Below are 23,826 nucleotides of genomic sequence, written 5' to 3' on the forward strand. Positions count from 1 at the left end.
TGCAGCAGGTGGTCAGGAAGGCGAATGGGATGCTGGCCTTCATAGCGAGGGGGATTGAATATAAAAGTAGGGAGGTCTTGCTGCTGCTGTATAGGGCACTGGTGAGGCCGCAGCTGGAGTACTGTGTGCAGTTTTGGGCGCCGCACTTAGGCAAGGATATTTTGGCCTTGGAGGGAGTGCAGAGGAGGTTTACTAGGCTGATTCCAGAGTTGAGGGGGTTGAACAATGAGGAGAGGCTGAATAAACTAGGCTTGTACTTGTTAGAGTGTAGAAGAATGAGGGGAGATCTCTTTGAGACGTATAAGATGTTGAATGGGATGGATAGGATAGAGGTGGAGAGGCTCTTCCCGCTCAGTGATGACAGTAGGACTAGAGGGCACAGCCTCAAGATAAAGGGGGGGACGGTTTAGAACGGAGTTGAGGAGGAACTTCTTCACTCAAAGGGTGGTGAATCTCTGGAATTCTCTGCCTGTTGAAGTGGTGGAGGCTGCCTCGCTCAATATTTTTAAGACGCGGGTTGATAGGTTTTTGATAGGCAAGGGGATTAAGGGTTATAGGGAGAGGGCGGGAATGTGGAACTGAGCCACGACAGATCAGCCATGATCTTATTGAATGGTGGGGCAGGCTCAAGGGGCTAGATGGCCTACTCCTGCTCCTATTTCTTATGTTCTTATGTTCCACTGCACCTCAGATAACAGAAGGAAAATCTCCTGCTGATTGTTGTAAGGGTCTTGAATTAAATTAAAGTTAAAGTTTATTAGTCACAAGTAAGGCTTACATTAACACTGCAATGAAATTACTGTGAAAATCACCTAGTCGTCGCAGTCCGACACCTGTTTGTATCAATGTACCTAAGCAGCACGTCTTTCAGAATGTGGGAGGAAACTGGAGCTGGAAGAAACCCACGCAGACGCGGGGAGAATGTGCAAACTCTACATAGACAGTGACCCAAGCCGGGAATCTCTGTGAAGCAGCAGTGTTAACCACTACGTTACTGTGCACAATCTTAACATAGTTCCGATAGTTGTGAGCCCATTGCACAAGGTATCGCAGAAGGGTACTCATTTGTACTGTGTCAGCAATCTGACTGAGACACTGGATAGCTGTGTAATAGAAATGTCACATACAGTATGGAATACAGCTAAAAGGATTGCTGGGTAGGGAGCAATCTACTTTTTTTTTCCCCTCGTGTAGACTCAATGTTTAAGATTGCCCCATAAGAGGGAACAAGAGGTCACAGGTATAGTTTGAGAAGCGGTAGATCTAAAATTGAGATGAGAAGGAACTCCTTCTCGCCGAGGATGGTGAGTTTGTGGAACTCGTATCCCCTGTGACGTGGTGGAGTATGAATCATTGAATGGTTCAGGAAGGAGATAGATACATTTCTAATTTAAAAGAAAAGGATAAAGGAAAATTGGGAACAGGTGCGGAGATAGATTTGAGACCAGGGAAAGATCTGGCTAAATGATGGAGCAGGCTCAAAGAGCTAAATTGCCTATCTCTGCTCCTAATTCCTATGTTCTTAAGCCTTAGTGCCCTGATATAGGTAGAAATGATGGAAAGTGTCCATTTTCCTCCAGTGTCCTTGAAGATCAAATAATTCAGTCGACCTGGAACTTGAGTTTATCACTGTTAAAGTGTTCAATTGCCATTGAATGTCTTGTTATCAGATGTTAGTGATTTGGATTTCTAATGTAAATATTTGGAGCAAACTTCCACTTAAACTAATAATATTGATCTATTAATATTTTATCTCAACACAATTAATACCTTTTAAACTAGATACATTTTTTGACTTGGGTTATAAAATCCATGTATATTAATATCCAATGGTTATTACACATGGAAAAAATAATTAATAGCAATTACACACTTTAGCACAGAGGCTCAGCAATTGTATTATATAATTCGTCACATTCTGCGCATTTCAAGAATTAAATTGGAAGGGTACATACTGAAACTTTAAATGAGTTAATGATAAAATCATTTATTAAAGTTAATGCAAATCTTAATGCAAAACAATTTCTTTATTATTTGCAGAAATGAAGAGGCAGAGGCAGTTTCCACTAAATTGAATGATATAAGAGAGATGTAAGTGCATATTGCTGTACTTAACTGTTTAATCACCTAAACTTAGCCATGAACAAAAGCTTGATAGGGAAGCTGATTTTTATTTTCAAAGGATACTTTGATTTGTGAACACAGTGCTCGACAGCCAAGACAAGTCTTGATCAAAATATTGCTTTACTGTTAAAAGATCATTGTTGTCTTAAGGTGACATTTTAGGCAGTTTTAATTCACTACTCATATTTTAACCTTACAAGCTGCATTCCACAATGCAACCTCATTCAGTTAGTAGAGTGCATAATGATGACTGTAACCTTACATGTCCTCATATTCAAAATCCAGCATTTGATCTGAGACATTGTGGGTTATTCAAAATCCAGCATTTGATCTGAGACATTGTGGGTTAATAATAAACGCTCCAACTTTCCTTAGTTGAGTTTACTTTGCTTTACTATTCTTTAAAGAAAACAATACAAAATGGAAATGTGATGTAATTGAATAGTTTATATGACTGTCTTTCAGCTATTTTAAGTATTTAATTGCTAGAAAGTTTAGTGGAAGGTGGGATAGTGTTTGGGCAGGGGAGGTGCGGTGATGAAAAGCCAGCACTTTGCAATCTGGTGATAAATACATGTCTAGTGGAGAGATGATGGTACAGTAACGAATATTTTTCCATCTAATCAGATCAGCCGCAGAAGCAGGCTAGAAGAGCCAAGTGGTCTACTCCTGCTCCTAATTCATTTGTGTGTACGTTCATAATCTTTTATAAAGTAAAAGTAAAGTTTACTTATTAGTCACAAGTAAGGCTTCCATTAATGCTGAATGAAGTTACTGTGAAATTCCCCTAGTTGCCACAGTCCAGCGCCAGTCCTGGTCAGTGCACCTAAGCAGTACGTCTTTCAGAATGTGGGAGGAAACCGGAGCACCTGGAGGAAACCCATACAGACATGGGGAGAACTTGCAAACTCCACGCAAACAGTGACCTGAGCTGGGAATCAAACCCAGGTCCCTGGTGCTGTGAAGCAGTAATGCTAACCACTGTGTTACTGTTTTACAGGGTGAAATTTTCTTTCCCGCCAGCGATGGTGGTAGGAGGAAATGCAAAATCAGGCACGAGGCCAAAAGTTAGATATACGCTAGTGGCTAAATAAGTTGGAATTTTTCCCTTAGGACTTTCATGGTGGTTGACTTTCCTGTTGATCCATGTTGGGAACCCCAGTTAGATGTATTAGCATGCAATGGATACTCATTAAAATCACGAGTCACTGGAATCATGTCCTCCTTCTTAATTTAGTGCCATGTCTGCAGGTAATCAAACCAGTCTGATTTCGGAACAGATAAAAGTGGCATGCACCTGCTCCCCTTCACTTGACTTGTGACTTTGAGGTGCAAAAACGCAACATTCATCCACTTTTCACTGCATTCCTGCCATCTCTTACTGCTGCTCCAACTCCTGATGCTCTCAAGTGAAATGAGGATCGGATGTGTAAGCAGGACTGCACTCTACCCAGAGAAACTCTTATGGGGCACTGTGGGGCTGCATTGTACCTGGACAGTCTATCTTGGGGCATAGGCAGGGCTGCACTGTATTAGGACTGCACTATATGCGGCAAAACCAGAGTAGGGAAGGTGGGGGTGAGGAAAATAGGCAGAATCATGCCAGGGGTAATTGTGGGTTTTAGATGACAAGGCAGAGAGTGGAGGGTTGGCATGCAGAGGAATGAGTGGAGGTGGGTGGGGTTATGATGAATATGGGAGAGGAATATGGGAGTGATAACTGGAACTGGAGTTGACATGGAAGGAATGGATGCAGATTCTTGAGGGCTTTGAGTGGTTTGGTTTTGGATGAGTGGGTGGGGGTTCACATAGACTCATTCTGCAGGAGGTGTTAGACCATGGGAGGGAGGGAGTACACACAGACTCATGACTGGATGGGGGGAGAGGTTTGTTGCAACCAGGAGAGAAAGCGACATTCACTGTGTCTCTTTGGAGCACATCGTTGGCTCGGAAATCAAAGCCAATATTGGGACTTTGTGAGCCATACTACAGGTCTCTTTGTGGCATTCAAGTTGTGCTGACAGTCTAGAGAAGAGGAAAGTCTGTACATACTATGGGAGTATGCAGAATTGTGTGGCAGGCATGATCAATGCGTACACTGTGGTCCTGTGGGTATGTGACTCGGTATTGGGGTACAGATGGTATTGTCATAGTCAGGGTGAGCAACTTCAGCTGTTGATGGAGAATAGCTGACACAGGAGGGAGGGGGTTGTACTCAAAGTTCTACTGGGGATGATTTCTGTTTGTGACAGTACTTTCATGGTGAGAGGGAAGATCAGAAGCTGGTCTCAAAGTAAAAGTGCAGCACTACCATGTTGACTGCCCGATGGAATGCAGTCTGAAAAAGATTGCCACAGAAAGGCTCCTTGACTGTGTTGGAGGAGTCAACAGCTGGACCCATGGGCTTATGTAAGCGGCACCCTAATTCTTTGCATATAAGAGCACTGAAATCCATGTTCAGCTGAAAACAGCAAGGAAGACTTACAAAAAGGTGTTGAATTGGAAACCTTAAGTCGTGGTGTGCTTTGACATGATTACACACTAGGGTTTGAGTGTCACATTTGAATTGGTGTCATTGAGCCTGTTGTTGTCAGAGGAATGTGAGAAGGGAGTGGGGATCACACCATTAAGGGAGTACAGCATCAGGACATAATGTCATCAGCAAGATGGTCCTGGATACCCTAAACATAGCATTCTAGAATAGAAATGGCTTCCAGGGCACAAGGCTGTCAAAGATTCCAAAAGTGTAAGGCAGGATTGAATTCAAATCCAAATGTGGCAGCTTGACTGTACCTTGGATGAGTCTGAAATCACATGGCTCTGCTCAACCCACTTCAGTCTTATTTGTGATTGTGCTATCAAATTGCTGCAGGGATTAATAGGCCCATATGATACTTGAGTTAGTTCTGAGGATGCAAGGGTGGAACTGAGAACAGCAGGTATCTAATGAGCATAGCCCAAGGGCTTTATACTGGATTTCAGCTTTGGAGTGATGATAGTGTTGATCCTTGTAGACTAAACTGCATTCATGTGTTTAGTCTATCTGTTTTCAAGATGAAGGAGTGTAGATTGGAGGTTGCAAACAATGTCGCCTTCTTGATGGCTGTGTTCCACCCAAAAGAGAAGAAGAAGGGCCTGTTGCTGTCTGGGAGGGCCTAGAGTAAAACCATTGCCTGAGTTTGTGGTCCAGACAGCCCAGGAAGATTCAGAGGCTGAGGAGGTGGCACCCATCTCACAGATGTGACTGGTGCAAAAAGAGAGTGCTGTAGATGTCTTCAATTGTCAAAGAATGTCTCTGCTTACGTCTGCCACGTTTTTTGAAAGAATCTGATGCCGCACGGACCAGGAGTTCATCCCTTGCTGGATAGGTGACCACTGCACTCAAGTATTTTTGCAAGTGGCTTGGTCCAGGGATTCACTAGCCGCCTATGTACCATAGCTTAGTCCCCCACATATAAATGCACAAGGGAAATTACAGATGCCCTTTAGACTGAGGCTCATCATTACATCCAGTTCACAATGGATGAAGCCAGCTGGGCCATTAGATTTCTGGGATTGGCGGTGATCTCTGGAATTCCAGAAGTACAGGCTGCCAGAGATCACTTTAAGAGTTCTGTGTCAGCGGCCAATGATCTTCAACAGGGAAGACTTCCACTCTTTCAATGTGCAACTAGTCTGTGATCATCAGAAGAAGATCTTACATATTCATGCCAGGTTCCCTGGAGTTCTCATGACTCCTACGTTCTAAGTCACTTTCAATTGTTTCAGATCTTTTGAGGCCCATGCTGCTTACTGGGTGAAAAGGAGCAGAAGATCTGGCTTATGACACCCATGCATTGTACTCGAAATGTCTTGGAGAAGAAATACAAAGTGGTGCATTCTATGACAAGTTCTATCATAGAGCAAACCATTGGCATTCTGGAGATGTGTTTATCATGTTTGGACCATTCAGGTAGGGCTCTACAGGACTCGCCAAAGAGGGTGTACTACAACATCATGGTCTGCTGTGCACTGCACAACTTGGTGCTTTGAAGTGGAGATCACTTGCCAGAGGGAGACATGGCAAAGATTTCCTCAGACGAGGAGGACTTGGAAGGGCTGGAAACTGAAGAGGGTCAGGATGGAGATTTCCCATGTGAGGATGCTATAGGAGTGGCACGACATGGAAGGCATGCCCATGATGTGCTCATTGCCACCAGATTCCAGGAAGAGATCCACGCTGGGTGACAAATGTGCATTTTGCCTGGCCTCTAGAGGCATGGAAGTGATCAGGAAGTCCTTTCCAAACATACATATCTCAAGTAAGCTCATCTTTCAGCCTGGGACCAGTAATCCTCAGAGATCACGAAAGTTTTAGCATTCCACATTCAATGCTTCATATGGCTTCTGTGCAATGTGCACTGCTATGGTCCCTTTCACAATCAGAGTGAACTGCACATTATGCAGTCCTTGCTACCATCACATGACAACTTCAGTGGCCAGTTACATTTGACCTTGTTCCAATGAACATAATGCATCCAGAAAATGTGCTTTCACATTCACAAGGGACACAGCTCAGTGCTGATGTCACAATATTAGATGCCACCCTCTAAGACTTCTTTTAATTGTGTGCTGCAAGCAGTAAAAGAGCATTTCTGTATTTACGTGCATTTTCACCTCTCTTAGATGACTTGAGGGGAAAATTACTAACATGACTTAACTAAACATAACATTAATCTGAGGGACCTAAAAGCAGGTAATTGAGGAGTAGAAACTTAGGTCACCCTTGAAAGAAAATGCCACACAGAATCAAATGCAAGAGGCATTTGCATCCTGAGACATTGGATCGTCCATAAAATCAATTCACATTTGTAAAGATGCATTATGTAGAGTGGATGAGCACCTGTGCCATCAGTGTCCAATCATAATTTCTTTACTTTCCTTTTCCCATTGCTATACCTGGATGCAGCCAAAACATCTGTACATCTGTACCTGAGGTGGAGACAGCCTGCTGACTGCTATTCCTGTTGTCGACTTCAGTAGGTGTCCTCTGGAGGCCGGTGGGGCCTGGAAGACCCCAACCTTCTTCGGGTTTCCTACCCTCGGGCAGGCACACCCTCGGGCTGAGCATCTGGAGCTGATGGGGTCCCAGGCATGGGGATTGGGAACAGCTGGATACCTTGGAGTCATCTGTATGAATGGTGTTGGGGTATCCGGTAGATGCTGCTCCACCCTTTGGGTTTCTGAGGGTGCCTGCCTGATCCCTTGAGGAGAAGAGGAATCTGGGGGGACGCCAAGGTGCCTCATTTCGCCACCATTCCCATGGAGACTTTGATGCACTCGCACGCCAGAGCTACAATATCAAAGAGAACATGAATAAACTCTTCCACTCATCATTTTAGTCTGGTGACTGCTTCAGACAATTCTGTGATTTTTTTTCCTGCATAACTTTGCACCTAGAGCATATGTGCAGTGGCTAACTACAGAGGCTTATCATATGAATCAGATGCAGCAAACATCTGATTGCTGGAGACCTTGGCTATTACTGCCTCTGACTGTTGGGTAAACATGTCTGTGAGCCGTTCTCCGGATAGTGAATCTGAGCCTAATCTAGATCTACGACCGCTGAGGTGTGTCTTTGTTTTGGTGGAGGGTGCAAGTGAACACAGTGATGGCTCGACATCTAATGAGTCCTCAGCATCATCATCCAAGGTTGCCTTGGATTTGAAAGTGAGTGACTAGCTGGTGATTCGTCTCTCCATGATCCTGCTGCTGCCTGAAAGAGAGAGAAGACAGGATCAGTTCCCGAAAAGACAGAATCTAACATTATATTTAACTCAGTGTGAAGCTCGTGATGTGATGGCATTTGGTAATATGTCAAAACAAAAACAAATTTTTGTGTAGCTGATTGGTTTGCCAGCTGATGAGGACAAAATCTCTAAAAGCTTTCATGTAAACAGTTATAAACAGGCAAGCTATGTACTAGTTAATGGAGGGTTCATCCACACTGCTTTGATGGGGGATGCCAATGGCACCTTCACCATGGGAGCATTCCTTGACATTCCCTGCTAACTCGGCTGCCTCTTCCTTGAGTGCAGTCAGTTCCTGTATTTCGATGGGATCTTCACGCTTGTTATGGGCTAGCTTTGCCTATATGAAGACTGATGGAATGGAATGAGATGACAACAGGTGTCTCCAACAGATAAATAATCAGCTTTCAAGCGGAAGATCAGGTGTGAGAGCCCACCCCATTGTGAGTGGGAAACTCACCAGCTATCCTGCCCGCCACTACACTGCAAAATGGAAAATTCTGCTCAGTATTAGTTGAAGTTGAAACTTGATATACGGCTAGTTTGTTTATGACTCTATACATGGTAAGCCTTTAGAGCTTTTGTCCTAGTCAGCTGACTAACCTACACAAGAAGTAGTTTCTGTTTTGACATTCTACCAAATGTATCCATGTTCTGGTCATTATACCATATATTGTCAAAATCTGTAAAAGCTTTAAAATGGAACTGTTGGAACTCTGTAAAGTTTTGAATTATTCTTTTGTGATGAGTCCACTTTAATAACAATCACATTTCCCAATTCCCAGTACTGTGATGTCAAGGTGATTAATTTAATTGTACGCACATTTCTAAGATGTTTTCATTACTTAATGAAGTATTTCCCCATAACATTAGCATTTTTTTCAGAATATGATGAATATGTCTCATTATGTAATGTGAGTTTGATACATGTGCTTGCAAAATTAAATGTTTCAAATTCCGTAGTTACAGTAATTGTTGCCCTCTTTCCTTTGTAACAAGAAAAGTTAAAACTGTTCCAAACCATTATTGTGTGTGTCTTTGATTTTATGTATAAAATGAGTACAGAGAACTTTGGCGATGACATGAGAAAGAAGTGCATATAGAGTTGTTATAAAGTAGCTGTGCACAATATTCATATCTCATAGGGAAATTTATGCAGTTTCCCAATCTGAAAATGCCATATAGAGTTTTTAAAAATGCTTTACAAAAAAAAATCAGGTCACAAAATACACTCGTAGCATGCCAGCTGTGAAAATGAGCTTTTTGGCTTTTTGTACATCCACTAAAAGCAAATGAGCAGTCAGAGAGACAATGGCAGTGCTTTCCATGTGTAGAAAAAGTAAAGTTCATTTATTAGTTACAAGTAAGGCTTGCATTAATACTGCAATGAAGTAACTGTGAAATTCCCCTAGTCGCCACACTCCGGCACCTGTTTGGATTAATGCGCCCAACTAGCGTGTCTTCTGGACTGTGGGAGGAAACCCATGTAGACACAGGGAGGATGTGCAAACTCCACACAGACATGGACTCAAGCCAGGAATCGAACCCAGCTCCCTGGTACTGTGAGGCAGCTGTGCTAACCACTGTGCCACCGAAAAGTTCATAACTGATATTTTGCAAGCCTCATGCTTGACATATATCTATCTGAGCAGCACCATTTTGAATAAAGTGTAAGACCAGATGTGAAAATGGTGGCATAGCAGCCATTCCTGCTTCAATCAGTTATCCTGCCTATTTCCCTTTTGTCTGGGTCAATGTCCACTCCAAATATCATGGCCATGTAAATGAAATGCAAATAGAGATCATATTTGCCAGAATGGTTCCAAAAATGAGAGGTTTTAGTTACAAGTTTAGGTTGAAAAGGCTTGGGTTATTCTCCTTAAAGCACGGAAGATCGAGGGGAGATACGATAGTGATATATTTCAGGCTTTGATAAGTTAGACAAGGAAATTTTTTTCCCAGTGGCAGATAGCAGAACGAACAGGGGACATAGATTTAAGACTTTGGCCAAGAACCGCAGGGGGATTGTGAGGAAAAACATTTTTGCGCAGCAAGTGTCAAATGACCTCTTGCCAGCTGCTCATGAGAGTGATGGAAGCAGAAACAATCAATGATTTCAAAAGGAATTTGGATGGGCATTTGAAGGAAATAAACTTGCACATTTAAGGGACTGAGCACGGGAGTGGAACCGACTGGATTGCTCTGCAGAGAGCCAGCATTAATGGCAGGATGAATTGCCTCCTTTTGTGTTTTAAATGACTTGATGGCTCTATATGTCATCGGTACTATGATTCATCACACAACAATGCCCATGATATGCGGCTGGGTGCAAGGACTATTACTTGGCACTGTTTCTTAGAAGATCTTATGAGGGTTGAGAAGACCCCACATTCCTTTCACTCTCCACCTGTCCTGCTTCTGCTCATTGAACTCTTACTTTCCTCAGAGACTCCTCACTGTGACCTGAGGACCTTCCTCCTCACTTGCATTTGAGCTCCAGGGCTCCCAGTTTATGACTGTTGAGAATAGACAGGTTTGCCATACAGTCGACAGTGGCAGATCATTCTGCATCATTGTGGCTATTTTTCTTCTGTAAGTGTGAAACTATTCAGTATTCAACCCCCCACCTACAAGACTATAGCATATTATCCCCACCAAAATTTCTCCTTCAACACTGTGAACCATGTGGACATTCCCAATATCTTTGTACATCTGACCCTTTGATGGACCCAGGAGTTCTGATCTTCTCCACTAGTTTTAACACACAAGGGCAAAGTTGTGTCCTGAGACTCTGATTCTATACCCATGACCATCACTAAGGATGGGAACCCTTCACATTTATTCTCTCTGGATCATGCCAACTTAGAACTCATCCTTGTCGAGTGCAGAAGATCATTGAACCTCTTATGGCACTGAATCCATGTGCAGACATGCCTTCTGACCTCAGTTGCCACTTCTGCCCAGGCTGTCTTGATGTGATCGGTTGGCCTCCTTTTACATCATGTGGCATTAGGATGTCCTGCCTTGTACTCGCTGCTTTCACAAGAGCTCACAGGCAGTCATCTGAGAAATTTTGGGGGGAGTAGTGGGGGGAGAAGTGGTTGATGCCCATCTGAGGTGCGCTCCCATCTCGAGTGTCTGATGTGTACTGCTGCATTGATGCAGACCTCCTCGGATGCCTTCAGTGGTTTCAGGCAGCTGCCTTTAAATGTCCCATTGGTCAACTGGACCTGGCGCTTGCCAAGCTCCTGTTTCCGCTGGCCCCGCTGACCCTATCTGGATGTGTTTCACTTGGCCAGCCCATGATTGACTAGCCAGCATAATATTGCGTCTTTGCCAGGATCTCGGGCAGAACTGGAAAATTTGGCTGCTTCTGGTCCTCCCCCGCCTTCCATGCATGCTGCATATAAAATTCTCCCAGTATTTCCTGTGCTTCAGTAAACCTGGCAGGCACATCCAAATGAGTGCTTGCTGGAGTCAGAGGGGGCGAATGCCTTTATATTCACATATATTGAATGTACCTGCCAGAAAAACTCCTGTGATCAGTAGCACCCCCCAAAAACAGCCCTTCCCACAAGGCTGCTGGTCCCCACACTCCTGCCTCCTGTCTGTGCCCCTGCAACTAAGGATCCCTTCAGACCATTTACTTCTGAAAGAACATGGATTAATGAGGTTAAGGTTAACAGTTGATGATTGTGCCTTGCAATATGAAAGAACCAAAGTAAGAGTTGTTGGGTTATCAGCCTGTTAAAGAGAAGGAAGAGATTTAGAGTTGTACATGGAATTAGAGGCATGGAACAAACTTCCAATAAGACTCCCTCCTTTCAGCAGTGTGTGTTGGGCAGGATTTATTGCTCATCTATTGCTTTAAGAGGGAGGGTGAACAGTGTTGGTGGCCAATATGGGCAAGGATGCAAAGAAAGTCTATTGCGCACAAACTGGCTTGGTCTCTGCAATGCTAAGGTCATTACCAGCTTCCTCCAGTTGTTACAAGTGATATTTCTAGCTCACTTGGCAGGCACATCTAGAAGCCTGTGTCTCTGATATTCAGATGTTTACAATCTATATCAGGACATATAGATGTAGTTTGGTAAAGTTCTGTATTTTCACTGTGATACTATGCCCTGATGCCTGATCTAGCTGCTGGGTGTATGTGCTGATGCTGTATTACTTAGAAACTTATGATGAAAAAACATATGTGAACATATTTGAGTCGAGTGAATGTGCCAAGTATTGTTCCTTCCTGCAGTGAAATGTGCAGGCTAAACTACCTTTTGAAAGCTCTTATTTTGTTTTCCTTTTGGCCCAGCTAAACATACCTGTTCTACATGGATGCAAGCCAATCACTACTCCAATTGATAGACAGATTATCTTACCCAGGAAATTCTTGTGTAACTATCTCTTCAGGCACATTTGAAAAAGAAATGGCATTATAGTGCCACAATTCACCATGTGGAAAGAGTAAATGTGGTAATATGCATAAATAATACTAGATTTTTTTCAGTTTGTTGCAGAAGGAACAAGACCAAATTAATTTGCAATGTACGGTGGCTGAACTGAAAGAAAACAATCAAGTGCTAGAAGATCACATTATTTTCCTCAATAAAAAGGTACATGAGAAAACCGAGGAGACGAAAAGGTAAATGATGAGATGGATCTTCATATTGCAATGCATTATCCATTGTCCCGTTCTAGACACGTATCAGAGTTCATGTCATTTTGACCTGCTAATTATATTTTCTATTTGGCTGATTATTCAACTTTGATGTTTCCTGTTACACAGAAGAGGCAGAGACCAAATAGCTTTTCATATCTGGGAAACAGATTGCTGTTAGACGGAAAGAGTTTCTGATTTTGTGATTGTGATTGGTTTATGATATGAATAATTTCAGAAGTAGATGCATTTGCAAAGTAGGAATTTGAAATAATAAGCATAATAATTACTTAAATTATCATTTCACTGTCGGTTAATTGATCATAGTGTGATGAAAATAACTTAACAGTAATTATTAAAGATGTACCAGTTAATTTGTAAATTTACAAAACCTAATGGAAAAGATTATTTTATACTTTAGATTCTAGCAGCTCATAATTCTTAATATGTAGCTAAATACATATTTGTTAATGAATAGATTATCTGCCGTGTGCATTTAACTGTTCAGTTAACCATGATGATGTCAAAATATTTTTCGTCTGAAAAAATTGCAACATAATTTATTCAGTGTATGGCCACAATTTGGAATCTTGTTAGTTATAATTCATCGCTTGAATGAAATTATTTCTGTTTTATAAATGTTCAGATTGTTGAATTCTATTTATATCTACTGAGTATTCCTTTTTTATCAGACTTTTAAAAATCCAGTATCTAATTAATGCTGGTAGATGAGCAGGATATGCAAAATCATGTACAAATTGGTCTTTTGTTACAGGGCACTGTATACATGTTCATTTAAGTTGTATGTTATTTTGGTTAAAATTTTGTTTTGTATCAGGTGCAAACAGTAAAATATAGATTTACACAGAACTAAGGGAAGACAATCATCGAAAACTAGTAGTAACCACATTATTTGTGGCATTAGGATAAAACAGTTAGAAAGTAGTTATACAAATAAAAGAACCAGTAGCAATAAGAGAGCAAAGAGAAAAAGTCAATGACAAAGGATTGTTTGGAATAGTGAGGGATAATAGTTTAAATTGAAACTCATGGAAAGAGATTCGATACCTACATTCGTGTTTGCTGGGATGCGATTGCTAGTACATACATATGACATAGTGGCATGTTGAGAAAGATCCTTTTGGGACCATAAGCAGTGAAATTTTATCAAGTGAAATAAACTTTTGAGATTGTACGGATAACTCTGGTGAACTAAAAGCAGGGGACAGCACATTAGCACAGTGATTAGCACTGCTGCTTCACAGCGCCAGGGACCTGGGTACGATTCCCAGCTTCGGTTACTGTCTGTGTGGGGTTTGCACGTTCTCCCTGTGTTTGCGTTGGTTTCGCCTGGATGCTCCGGTTTCCTCCCACATTCTGAAAGACGTGTTGATTAGATGCGTTGACCTGAACAGGCACCAGACTCTGGTGACTAAGGAATTTTTACAGTAACTTCATTGCAGTATTAATGTAAGCCTTACTTGTGACTAATAAATAAACTTTAACTCTTAAGCAGTATGTTACAAAGAACAAAGAACAACCCAGCACGGGAAACAGGCCCTTTGGCCCAACGAGCCCGCACCGCCGCATCACCCTACACCTGTTCTACCCTGCGTGTCTACGAATGGAACCCCTAACTTAGCCAGATTCAGGGGAGAATAGTGTCAATTTGGAAAAACCAATCAGCCTAAGAGCACATCTTTGGGGTGTGGGAGGAAACCGGAGCGCCCGGAGGAAACCCATGCAACCACAGGGAGAATGCACAAACTCCCACAGACACAGGCCCAAATCCATGTATCTGCACAGCTAGAGTGCTAGTCACCGAGCTGTTGCGGCGCCTGTCTACCAGTCCAGGATCAAGCACACACACCGACACAAAGTACTAGGCCACTCCCGGAACCTCCAAGAGCAGCCCACGCACGACCCACCGTGTGCATGCCCCTCGTTTGACAATGAGGTGGACCTCCACCTGCGGAATAAAAAGACAAAAACGTTAAATTACAAGTCTGCATTTCCGGTGTCTCCCGAGGTTCTGACCTTATTTAATAGCCCCTACCATAACCCTCCATCCTTGTTTCACTCATGTGTCTGTCTACCTGAACCTTAAACGAGTCCAACGTTCCTGCCTCCACCACCCTCCTCGGAAGTGCGTTCCATACCCCCACAACTCACTGCGTAAAGAACCTTCCTCTCACATCCAAATTATACCTCTCCCCCCTCACCCTTAAATCATGACCTACAATCATGTTGTAAAAGATGAACTCAGAGATTGTTCTCTAAATGTAACCAATTAATTCCTAATATTTAAGAAAATAAAAAATAGGTGCATGAATAGGCCAATTGGTCCTTGAAGCCTGTCCTGTCATTCAGTAACATCGTGGCTGATCTTCTACTTCAACTGTATTTGACAGGTTACATCAGGACTATCAGAATCTACAGGAGAAGGTTGCAAAACAAGCCAAGTGTTATGATGAGACCATCAGAGACCTAAGGGCAAAGCTGCAGACTACAAAGGCTCAAGTGGCCTCACTAAACCAGTATAAGAAGGTCTATGAAGAGCTTCAAGAGGGTAAACCATACCTCCTTTTTTCCCCCGTGAAAATAATTTTTATCAAAGGGAAAATCTTAACTATCCTTTTACTCAGAAAAGAGAAGTTTGAGGCAATAAATAAAACTTAAATAAGGTGTTTGGCATAACAAAACCAAATCTATGAGCAGGGAAGAGTATAGGATTACTTTTTGCTGTGCTGGCATTGCTGGCTTCCAGGTGTTCACCTTTGATCTGGCTTCAGGCAGGAATTTCTGAAGAGGCTTTTGATGACTTTTGACATAATCTATGGCAGATCTTCAACAATCAGTGACTCCGAAGTGTGGCGAACAATGTCAATGTATATTTTAGCTACAAAAGTGATTGATTTATTGGAAATGCGTAAATGGGGATTTCTTTAATTCAGTGAACCTTTCAGGGCTGCACTAACATTTTGCAACAAAAAACAAAGCATTCAAAGCTTAACAGGGCACCGAAGCTACACATTCAACAGTGTCATTTAATTTAAAAAAATTTTGAACTGCTATTTATTATATAGTGTTTATTTTGAATACCCCGAATGATAATTTCAGCTGACTAAATGTGTGCATTAAATCAGCAGCACAAAATTAAAACATTGTAACTACAGGCAAAGGAATATAAAGAAAATGCTGTGCCATCATAGAGGTAAGCTTGTCCGAGGGAAGAGGACAGGGCTATGCAAATGTCATTATATATACACAATGGGAAAAAGAATATGCTGCAGGGAAGAATTTCTATAGGTGAAATCATTGTGCACTCTCATGTTTGAGTGCTCTCATAGTTAAAGCAAAACAAACACGTAAAAGTGGGGGCAACAGCTGAAAATCCCATGGTATTTCACACCACACTTGTTTGGAAGAAAGTATGTTGAAGACTATTTTATGTGGAGATCATAATAGTGGGCATGACTTCTGGTAAGTATAATTTTAACGATACATTAGCAAAATACTGCAGTTGCTGGAAATCAAATGAAACCAGAAAATGCTGCACATGCTCAGGGTGAGGAGAGAAACAGAGGCCTGAACTTCGCAACATTGGAGAGCTGCTCTGTTATTCCGGAAATGGCGGAAGAGGCCAATATGCAGAAATCTCATCCCAAAGCATGGCACCTACTATTATTGTGTGCGTGAGAATGGCCCCAGGTCAGAATTTGCACATGCACCATTCAGAAAGGCAGTGGTCCACATCAAGCAGCAGCTGCTTCCAGTCATGTCTGATTTTCCTTAGCATGGAGTGCAGATTAGACTTGGTAGGAGTAGGTTTAAACTCTACAGAGATCTTTGGATAGGTGGGATAATCCTTTAGATATAGTCCCTGAGCAGCTTTGGGAGAGATGAGCTTTTCTTTGGGAAGAGGTAAGGTGCCCTATCAAAAGTGTCAAGAGGAATTGTCAAACCATTTAAACCTCTGCCCTTTAAATTTTTGAAAAAAATTATGTGGAAGGTTTAAAAAATCATGGCTTGCTACTTTACATTGTTGACATAAGCTTGAGAGCCTCCATTGCTGAATTACTTCTGAATGACTGATTTCACAGCCATCCATTATCACAAGTGGGTGCCTTCCATTTCACAGTTTGATTCATGACTTCAAGTGGTTACTGACTTTTTGAAGTGGGACTATGAATTCCATTGCTTGTTTTTATAAGAGATTAAGCACTTGACATTAATATATATTCTTAAGGAGTTAGTTTGAAGGAATATAAGTATAGTGAAGGGTTTTTATAAATGAGGTTTTTTTTAAAAAATAAACAAGCCTGCAATTAACACTTCCAACTTTATTTTAGTCTTGGCATAGCTCCTGAGCTCTGCCTATTGTAGACACTGAATAAATTGGCCTGGCAGGAATAAGGGCACATGGTGGTGGATGGGGGCATGGGTTGGCATCTTGGTAAAGGAGTTAGGAGTAGTCCTCAGAGGATTGTTAAACAGCTGATTTTCACTTAAAATGCCTGCGAGAACTCATTAAGGAGGCTGTTTAGTATTTGGGGGACTATTGTTTATCCTAAAATTTTCTTCTCTAAGGAGAATAAATTCAGCTTCTTAAATTTATCCACACAATTGTAATCCCTCATCCTCGAACCATTTAAGTAAATATCCTCTGTTCCTTCTCAAGTCTTCACATCCTTCCTAAAATCTGATGCCCAAAATCGATTATAGTACGAGATCAAACTTGTATTTTGTATAGCTTTAGCATGTCTTCCTGACATTTGTGCACACTGAAAATTACTGCTCACTGTTTTTTTGCTTCAGAGAATTAGCTCAGAGGATAGACAATCTATAACTATTCTCATCACAACCAACAAGGCCAGCTCCATATCACTCTACAAATGGGAGGAGATGTGGTACCAAAAATAAACATATTATGCACTTGGTAATGTGAGGAACAGGAGAAAGGACTTCACCATCCCAGGGATACCATGCACCATCAACCAAAATGGTGGGAAATAGTACTGAATGGTTTGGATTAATGGGACATGCTCAGTCTCATAATCTGATAATTCATAGATCCTTGAAACAAGCCAAATATGTTGCGTAGTCATCTGAAAACACGTCGTCTTGTTTGAGGGTAACAACCTATTTGCTTTGCTCTTCTTTCTGTACCTTGCTTTTAGGGTTGGATACTGGTTTCTAGTGCAGGATTGCTTCTTCACATTTACTGGAACTTTTCAACTTGATTTATAGAGGCGCGATTTCCTAGTCTAGGCTGCTGTTAGCTTGCAGGGCATGCTGTTTTATACTTAAGCATGCAGGCAACAACAGGTTGAACCCCCTATTTGCAGTCAGTTACAATTTGCATCTCATGTGACTGTTGTTGCCAGAATGCTAATCTGTGGTATTCCATTGCGCTTTAAAATTCAGCAGAGGAGGAATTAGTAGTCTACCGGAGTAATTCATTCACAATTTATGTCAAATACTTCGACAGTGGAAAGGTCTAGAATGGATACAATCCTCCAAGATAGCTTACCTGCAAGTTGCAGGAGGGAACAGTAGGTTCCATCCAAAGGCGAAGACAGTGCAGGTAGGATTGGAAGAGGTGTAAACTATTAGGAGTGCCAATTTAGGGTTCCTGTAACCACAGTATGGTTTACATTGGAAAACAATCAGTAGTTTGAAAGGGCTGAAAATTCTAGCATAATCATTTTTGGCGTATTAAGTATGTAATTAGCAGGTTTCTTCAGGTCATGGACATCAATGTTAACACATTCAGAAATCCTGCCTCTACCCGCTACCTTCTTCCTTTATAACTGCTATGCCAGATCCTGAAGGAGAAAATAGCCCCCTATTATATAAGTTTCTAGCTTGTCTTCCTTGTATTCCTTCCAGTCGTGTTACTAACTACTGACTAAAGATGTCTCTCTTTATACTTCATGTTACGTAAAATGCAGAACTAAAAGCTGGGTTGACTCTTGTGCTCTTTAATTTTATTAGGTGTTTCATGATGTTAATAGATATTTGCCCTAATCATTGATCCCACTCCATTGGATGGTCTGTTGCATGAGTGTTGTGCTGCAGTTCAGCTAAAAAGTTAAAGATTGGGTTGAATAACAAGCAGCAATTCTTGTCAAAAATATTATTGATACCACTTTCACTTGCCTAGAGGGCACAGGTTATGATGAATCCTCAGTGTTTTCTATTGCTTAATACCTTACCTCCATCAAGTGCTGTGGGTCACCTCTTTGCCAACAGTGCTAATGCACAATTTGAGTTGTAAATTCATTGGTTACTATGTCTTGAGATGGAAATTCAAATCTGAGTCTCGAAGTCCTTTGTGCTTTATGTTAATAGTAACATTTTATTTTTACCTTTCTTAATCGACCTTTAAAAAACTTCCAAGTTTTCATCGTGGTTATTAGGTTTGAGATATGAATTGACTGGAATATGTAAATGTAAAGATTTGTTTTAAATAAAGTAATGTAATGCTGGAAATATCACAATACATTGACCAGAAAGTGAAAGCGAAAATTAGGTTTACGTTTCAGGGTGTGACCATTCATCAGAACACTTATCTTATTTTACAAAGGTTTTCAATACCCCATGGAAATGAAGAAGAACATCTCATTGTCAACAAATTTCAGAAAAGCTTCTGGGAGCAGAAAGATAGTACAAACAACAAACAAGGTGGGTATTGCACATTTATGGTATTCAAAGTAAAAGGAAATTTCTAATTTCCCTCAACCATTCAGAATTTTAGATAAAAGCTGCACAGTTGCTGAAATGTTATAAGGCTATAAGACATTGGAGCAGAATTAAGCCACTTGGCACATTGAGTCTAATCCACCATTCAATCATGGTTGATATTTTCCTCATCTCCATTCTCCTGCCTTTTCCCCATAACCCCTGACCCCTTTATTAATCAAGAACCTATCTATCCCTGTGTTAAAGATACTCAATGACCCGGCCTCCACTGCCTTCTAAGACAAAGAGTTCCACAGGTTCACCACTCTCTGGCTAAAGAAATTCCTCCTCATCTCTGTTTTAAAGGATTGCCCCTTTAGCCTGAGGTTGTGCCCTCTGGTTCTAGTTTTTCCTACTCATGGAAACACCCTCTCCATGTCTCACAGTATCCAGACCTCACAGTATCCTGTAAATTTCAATAAGATCCCCCCTCTTCCTTGTAAACTCCAATGAGTACAGACCCAGAGTCCTCAACCGTTCCTGATACGATAAGCTCTTCATTCCAGGGATCATTCTGTGAACCTCCTTTGAACCATTCCAAAGGCCAGCATATCATTCCTTAGATATGGAACCCAAAACTGCTCACAATACTCCAAATGGGGTCTGACCAGAGCCTGATACAGCCTTGGAAGTACAAGCTATTCTTGTATTCTAGCCCTCTTGACATGAATGCTAACATTGCATTTGCCTTCCTAACTGTTGAGTGAACCTGCATGTTAACCTTAAGAGAATCTTAAACAATAACTCCCAAGTCTCTTTTTGCTTCTGATTTCCTGAGCATTTTCCCATTTAGAAAACAGTCTAAGCCACCATTCCTTCTTCCAAAGTGCATAACCTCATACTTTTCCACATTGTATTCCATCTGGCACTTCTTTGCCCACTCTCCTAACCTGTCCAAATCCTTCTGCAGCCCCCCTGCTTCCTCAATATTACTTATCCCTCTACATATCTTTGTACGCCTTTATACGAACTATATGTGCTTCATTTTGATATAAAATGAAAGAATGTGAATAATTAATTTTGAAAATACCACATGATTAATGTGGCATATTATCTTTCTTTTGCAACAGGGCTGTTGTTGGGCTCAAGTTGTAATGCATCTGTGTATCTCATTAGTGTGAAAGCATTTCAGCAGTACACTGAACATTTATCAACAATGATTTATACCGAGGCTCAACGGCAATTCATTTTAACATGCAATTTATCTTGCATTTTGGAGGACAAAATAACCAAAGAGATTGTATGTCCAGTTCACAGATGAGAAATTCTAATTGTCCCATTTGTATCATAAGAAAAAACAGTGTATGTGGGAAGTATAGGATCAGTGAATTTATGTTTTTCAAGAGGGCTTTCTATTAGCTCTCCACAAGATTGAAACATAGTTGAGACTGATGGGATAAACATCACCTTTGTACCAGAGGGAAGGGTTCTAGAAAAACATCTAGAAATGAAAAACGTAATGAATTGTCAGCATGGATTTCAAAAGAAATAATCTTGCTTAACCAAGTACAGAGAAGGTGTAGAGAAGATTTACAATGACAGTACTTGAAATGCATGTGAAAAGGTATTGGGAAAAGATTGACAAATTGGATCTCTTTTTCAACTCTTTAAAAAAACTGAAGGGGTGACCTAAAAGAGGTATTAGAAGGAGTGGGATACAGAGAATGTTTCCTCTTATGGGGAAGAGTATAATTAGAGGCCTTTACCAAAAAAAATAGTGAATTCAAAAGAAACATCTTTGGGTAAAGAATGATGTGAATATACAACTTGCTATCATAGGGGATAAGTTTATTTATTTGTCACAAGTAGGCTTACATTCACACTGCAATGAAGTTACAGTGAATATCCCCTAGTCACCACACACTGGCGCCTGTTTGGGTACACTGAGGGAGAATTTAGCATGGCCAGTGACTTAACCTGCACATCTTTGGACTGTGGGACTCACCCATGCAGACACAGGGAGAACGTACAAATTCCACATAGACAGTGACCTAAGCCAGGAATTGAACTCGGGTCCCTGGTGCTGTGAGGCAGCAGTGCTAACCGCTGTGCGAACATGCCAAATAGTTGAAGTAAAGAGTTTAGATGCATTTAAAAGGAAGTCATACAGACATATGTGAGAGAAGGGAACATAAGAACATAAGAAATAGGAGCAGGAGTAGGCTATCTAGTCCCTCGAGCCTGCCCTGCCATTCAATAAGATCATGGTTGATCTGATAGTGGTTCAGTTCCACTTACCTGCCTGCTCCCCATAACCCTTAATTCCCTTATTAGTCAAAAATCTATCTATCTGTGACTTAAACACATTTAACGAGAAAGCTTCCATTGCTTCAATGGGCAGAGAATTCCAAAGATTCACTACCTTCTGGGAGAAGAAGTTCCTCCTCAATTCTTGTTCTAAATTGACTCCCCCTTATTTTGAGGCTGTGCCCTCTAGTTCTTGTTTCCATTCTAAGTGGAAATAATCTCTCTGCTTCTACCCTGTCTAGTCCCTTCATTATCTTATATATCTTTATAAGATCTTCCCTCCTTCTAAACTCCAATGAGTACAGGCCCAGTCTACTCAATCTCTCCTCATAAGCTAACCCCCTCATCTCCTGAATCAACCTGGTGAACCTTCTCTGCACCCCCTTCAAAGCTAATATATCCTTTTTAAATAAGGGGACCAAAATTGCACACAGTACTCTAGGTGCGGCCTCACCAGTACCTTGTACAATTGCAGCAAGACCTCCCTGCTTTTGTACTCCATCCCGCTCGCGATAAAGGCCAACATTCCATTTGCCTTCTTGATCACCTGCTGCACCTTCACACTGAGTTTTTGTGATTCATGCACAAGGACCCCCAGGTCCCTCTGCACAGTAGCATGTTGTAATTTTTCACCATTTAAATAGAGGGTTATAATAATAGATTTAGAAGAGGAGCGATTGGAGGAGGCTTGTTTGGAACATTAAGACCAGCATGAAGTAATTGAGCTAAATGGCCCATTTCTGTGCCATACATCCTATGTATATGAAACAATGTGGGATTTGCAATCCATTTCCTAGTGAGTCGAAGCCACAGAATAAAACTAAATGCAGTTTGTGACAAATTGGTATGAAATTGGCAAATCAGAGGAGTCTGTTTCAAAGTGGAAAACTCCAAACAAGTCCAAGTAACCAGTTGCTTATTAGACCACCCCCTCCTGTGTTCTAAAAATTCCATGGATTTCAGTATGGAAGCAGGCCCCTTGGCCCAACTTGTCCGTACCACCCAGTTTTTATCATTAAAATTCTCCCAATTGCTCACATCTAGTCCATATCCCTCTACACCAGCCTTACCCATGTAACTGTCTAAATGCTTTTTAAAAGACAAAATTGTACCCTTGTACAAGCTATCTCTGGCAGCTTGTTCCAGACATTCACCAACCTCTGCATGAAAAACATTATCCCTCTGGACTCTTTTGTATCTCTCCCTTTTCACCTTAAACCTATGCCCAATTTTTCTGTATAAAACTTAGTTGAAGAATTAAAAACTTTGGTTTTATTTTGCATATTGAAAAACTAAATAGGACACTTATTGTAATTTAGTGCCATTGTCCAAGAGAGCACATTGGAAATGGGTGATCTCATGTACATGTGCATGACTAGGTGCAAAGCCTTTGTGGCAACTTTGATCCTTCATCACAGTTTCTGAAGTTAAAATAATAGGGGCCAATTTTAAGTTATCCTACCCAGCAGAAAGTGGGATAATAGGAACCCTTAAATAGTTTTACTGCACTTGCCACCACTTTCCTGCTCCGGTTCCACCTGCCATTATATTTCCAGTAGTCTTCTGCTGTGTGTGCCTGGAGTGCACCTAAATTTGGTGGAAGTCTCATTACTGCATACAAATTGGGATCCTATGTGGCTGGGACAATTTCTTTTCGCTGAACTTGGTGTAACAAAATTCTGAACCCGTACTTTCTTTGTATAGTTCCAGTTAATGCAGCTAACAACTAAGATATTTCCCTACATATTGGCAATTTCATATGGTCAATCCTGTTCATCATGAGTAGCAATGCTAGTTTGAATAGGAATAGGAAGATTAGGCAGATGAATGCATGGCTTGAGAGCTGGTACGTGGGGCAGGGATTTAGATTTTTGGATCATTGGGATCTTTTTTGGGGAAAAGGTGACCTGTTCAAGAGGGACAGGTTACGCCTGAACTGGATGGGGACTAACATCCTGGCAGGGAGATTTGCTAGAGCCAATCAGGAGGGTTTAAACTAGTTTGGCGGGGGGTGGGATCCAAAGCAGTAGGGAGACAGAACAGAAGATTGAGAACAACACAGAAGCTAAAGAGAACACATTAAGTAGTAAAGGCAGTATCAGTAATCCTAGTACCAGACAGATCAGGCAAAAGCAAGACAGAAAGCAAGGGAAGTCCAAATTAAATAGAAGCCTTTATTTCAATGCAAGAGGCCTAATGGGCATGGATGGATATGTGGGACTGGGATATGATAGCAGTTACTTAAACATGGCTAAGGGAGGTACAGGA

At 41.4% G+C, this 23,826-nt stretch overlaps 1 protein-coding gene across 1 annotated transcript in view; it reads left to right on the plus strand.

Moving 5' to 3' along the window:
* The window catches only part of LOC145354582 (uncharacterized), a 160,932-nt gene that overhangs the window by 32,198 nt on the left and 104,908 nt on the right, over positions 1–23,826 (plus strand). Inside the window, exons 5-8 of the mRNA XM_080206046.1 lie at positions 2,041–2,091; positions 12,418–12,552; positions 14,979–15,136; positions 19,157–19,254. Coding sequence (XP_080062172.1) covers positions 2,041–2,091; positions 12,418–12,552; positions 14,979–15,136; positions 19,157–19,254 — 442 coding nt within the window. The remainder of the gene's footprint in view (positions 1–2,040; positions 2,092–12,417; positions 12,553–14,978; positions 15,137–19,156; positions 19,255–23,826) is intronic.

Source organism: Carcharhinus amblyrhynchos, chromosome 17 (genome assembly GCF_965287045.1).
Source record: "Carcharhinus amblyrhynchos chromosome 17, sCarAmb.v2.hapA, whole genome shotgun sequence".
Classification (NCBI taxonomy): domain Eukaryota; kingdom Metazoa; phylum Chordata; class Chondrichthyes; order Carcharhiniformes; family Carcharhinidae; genus Carcharhinus; species Carcharhinus amblyrhynchos.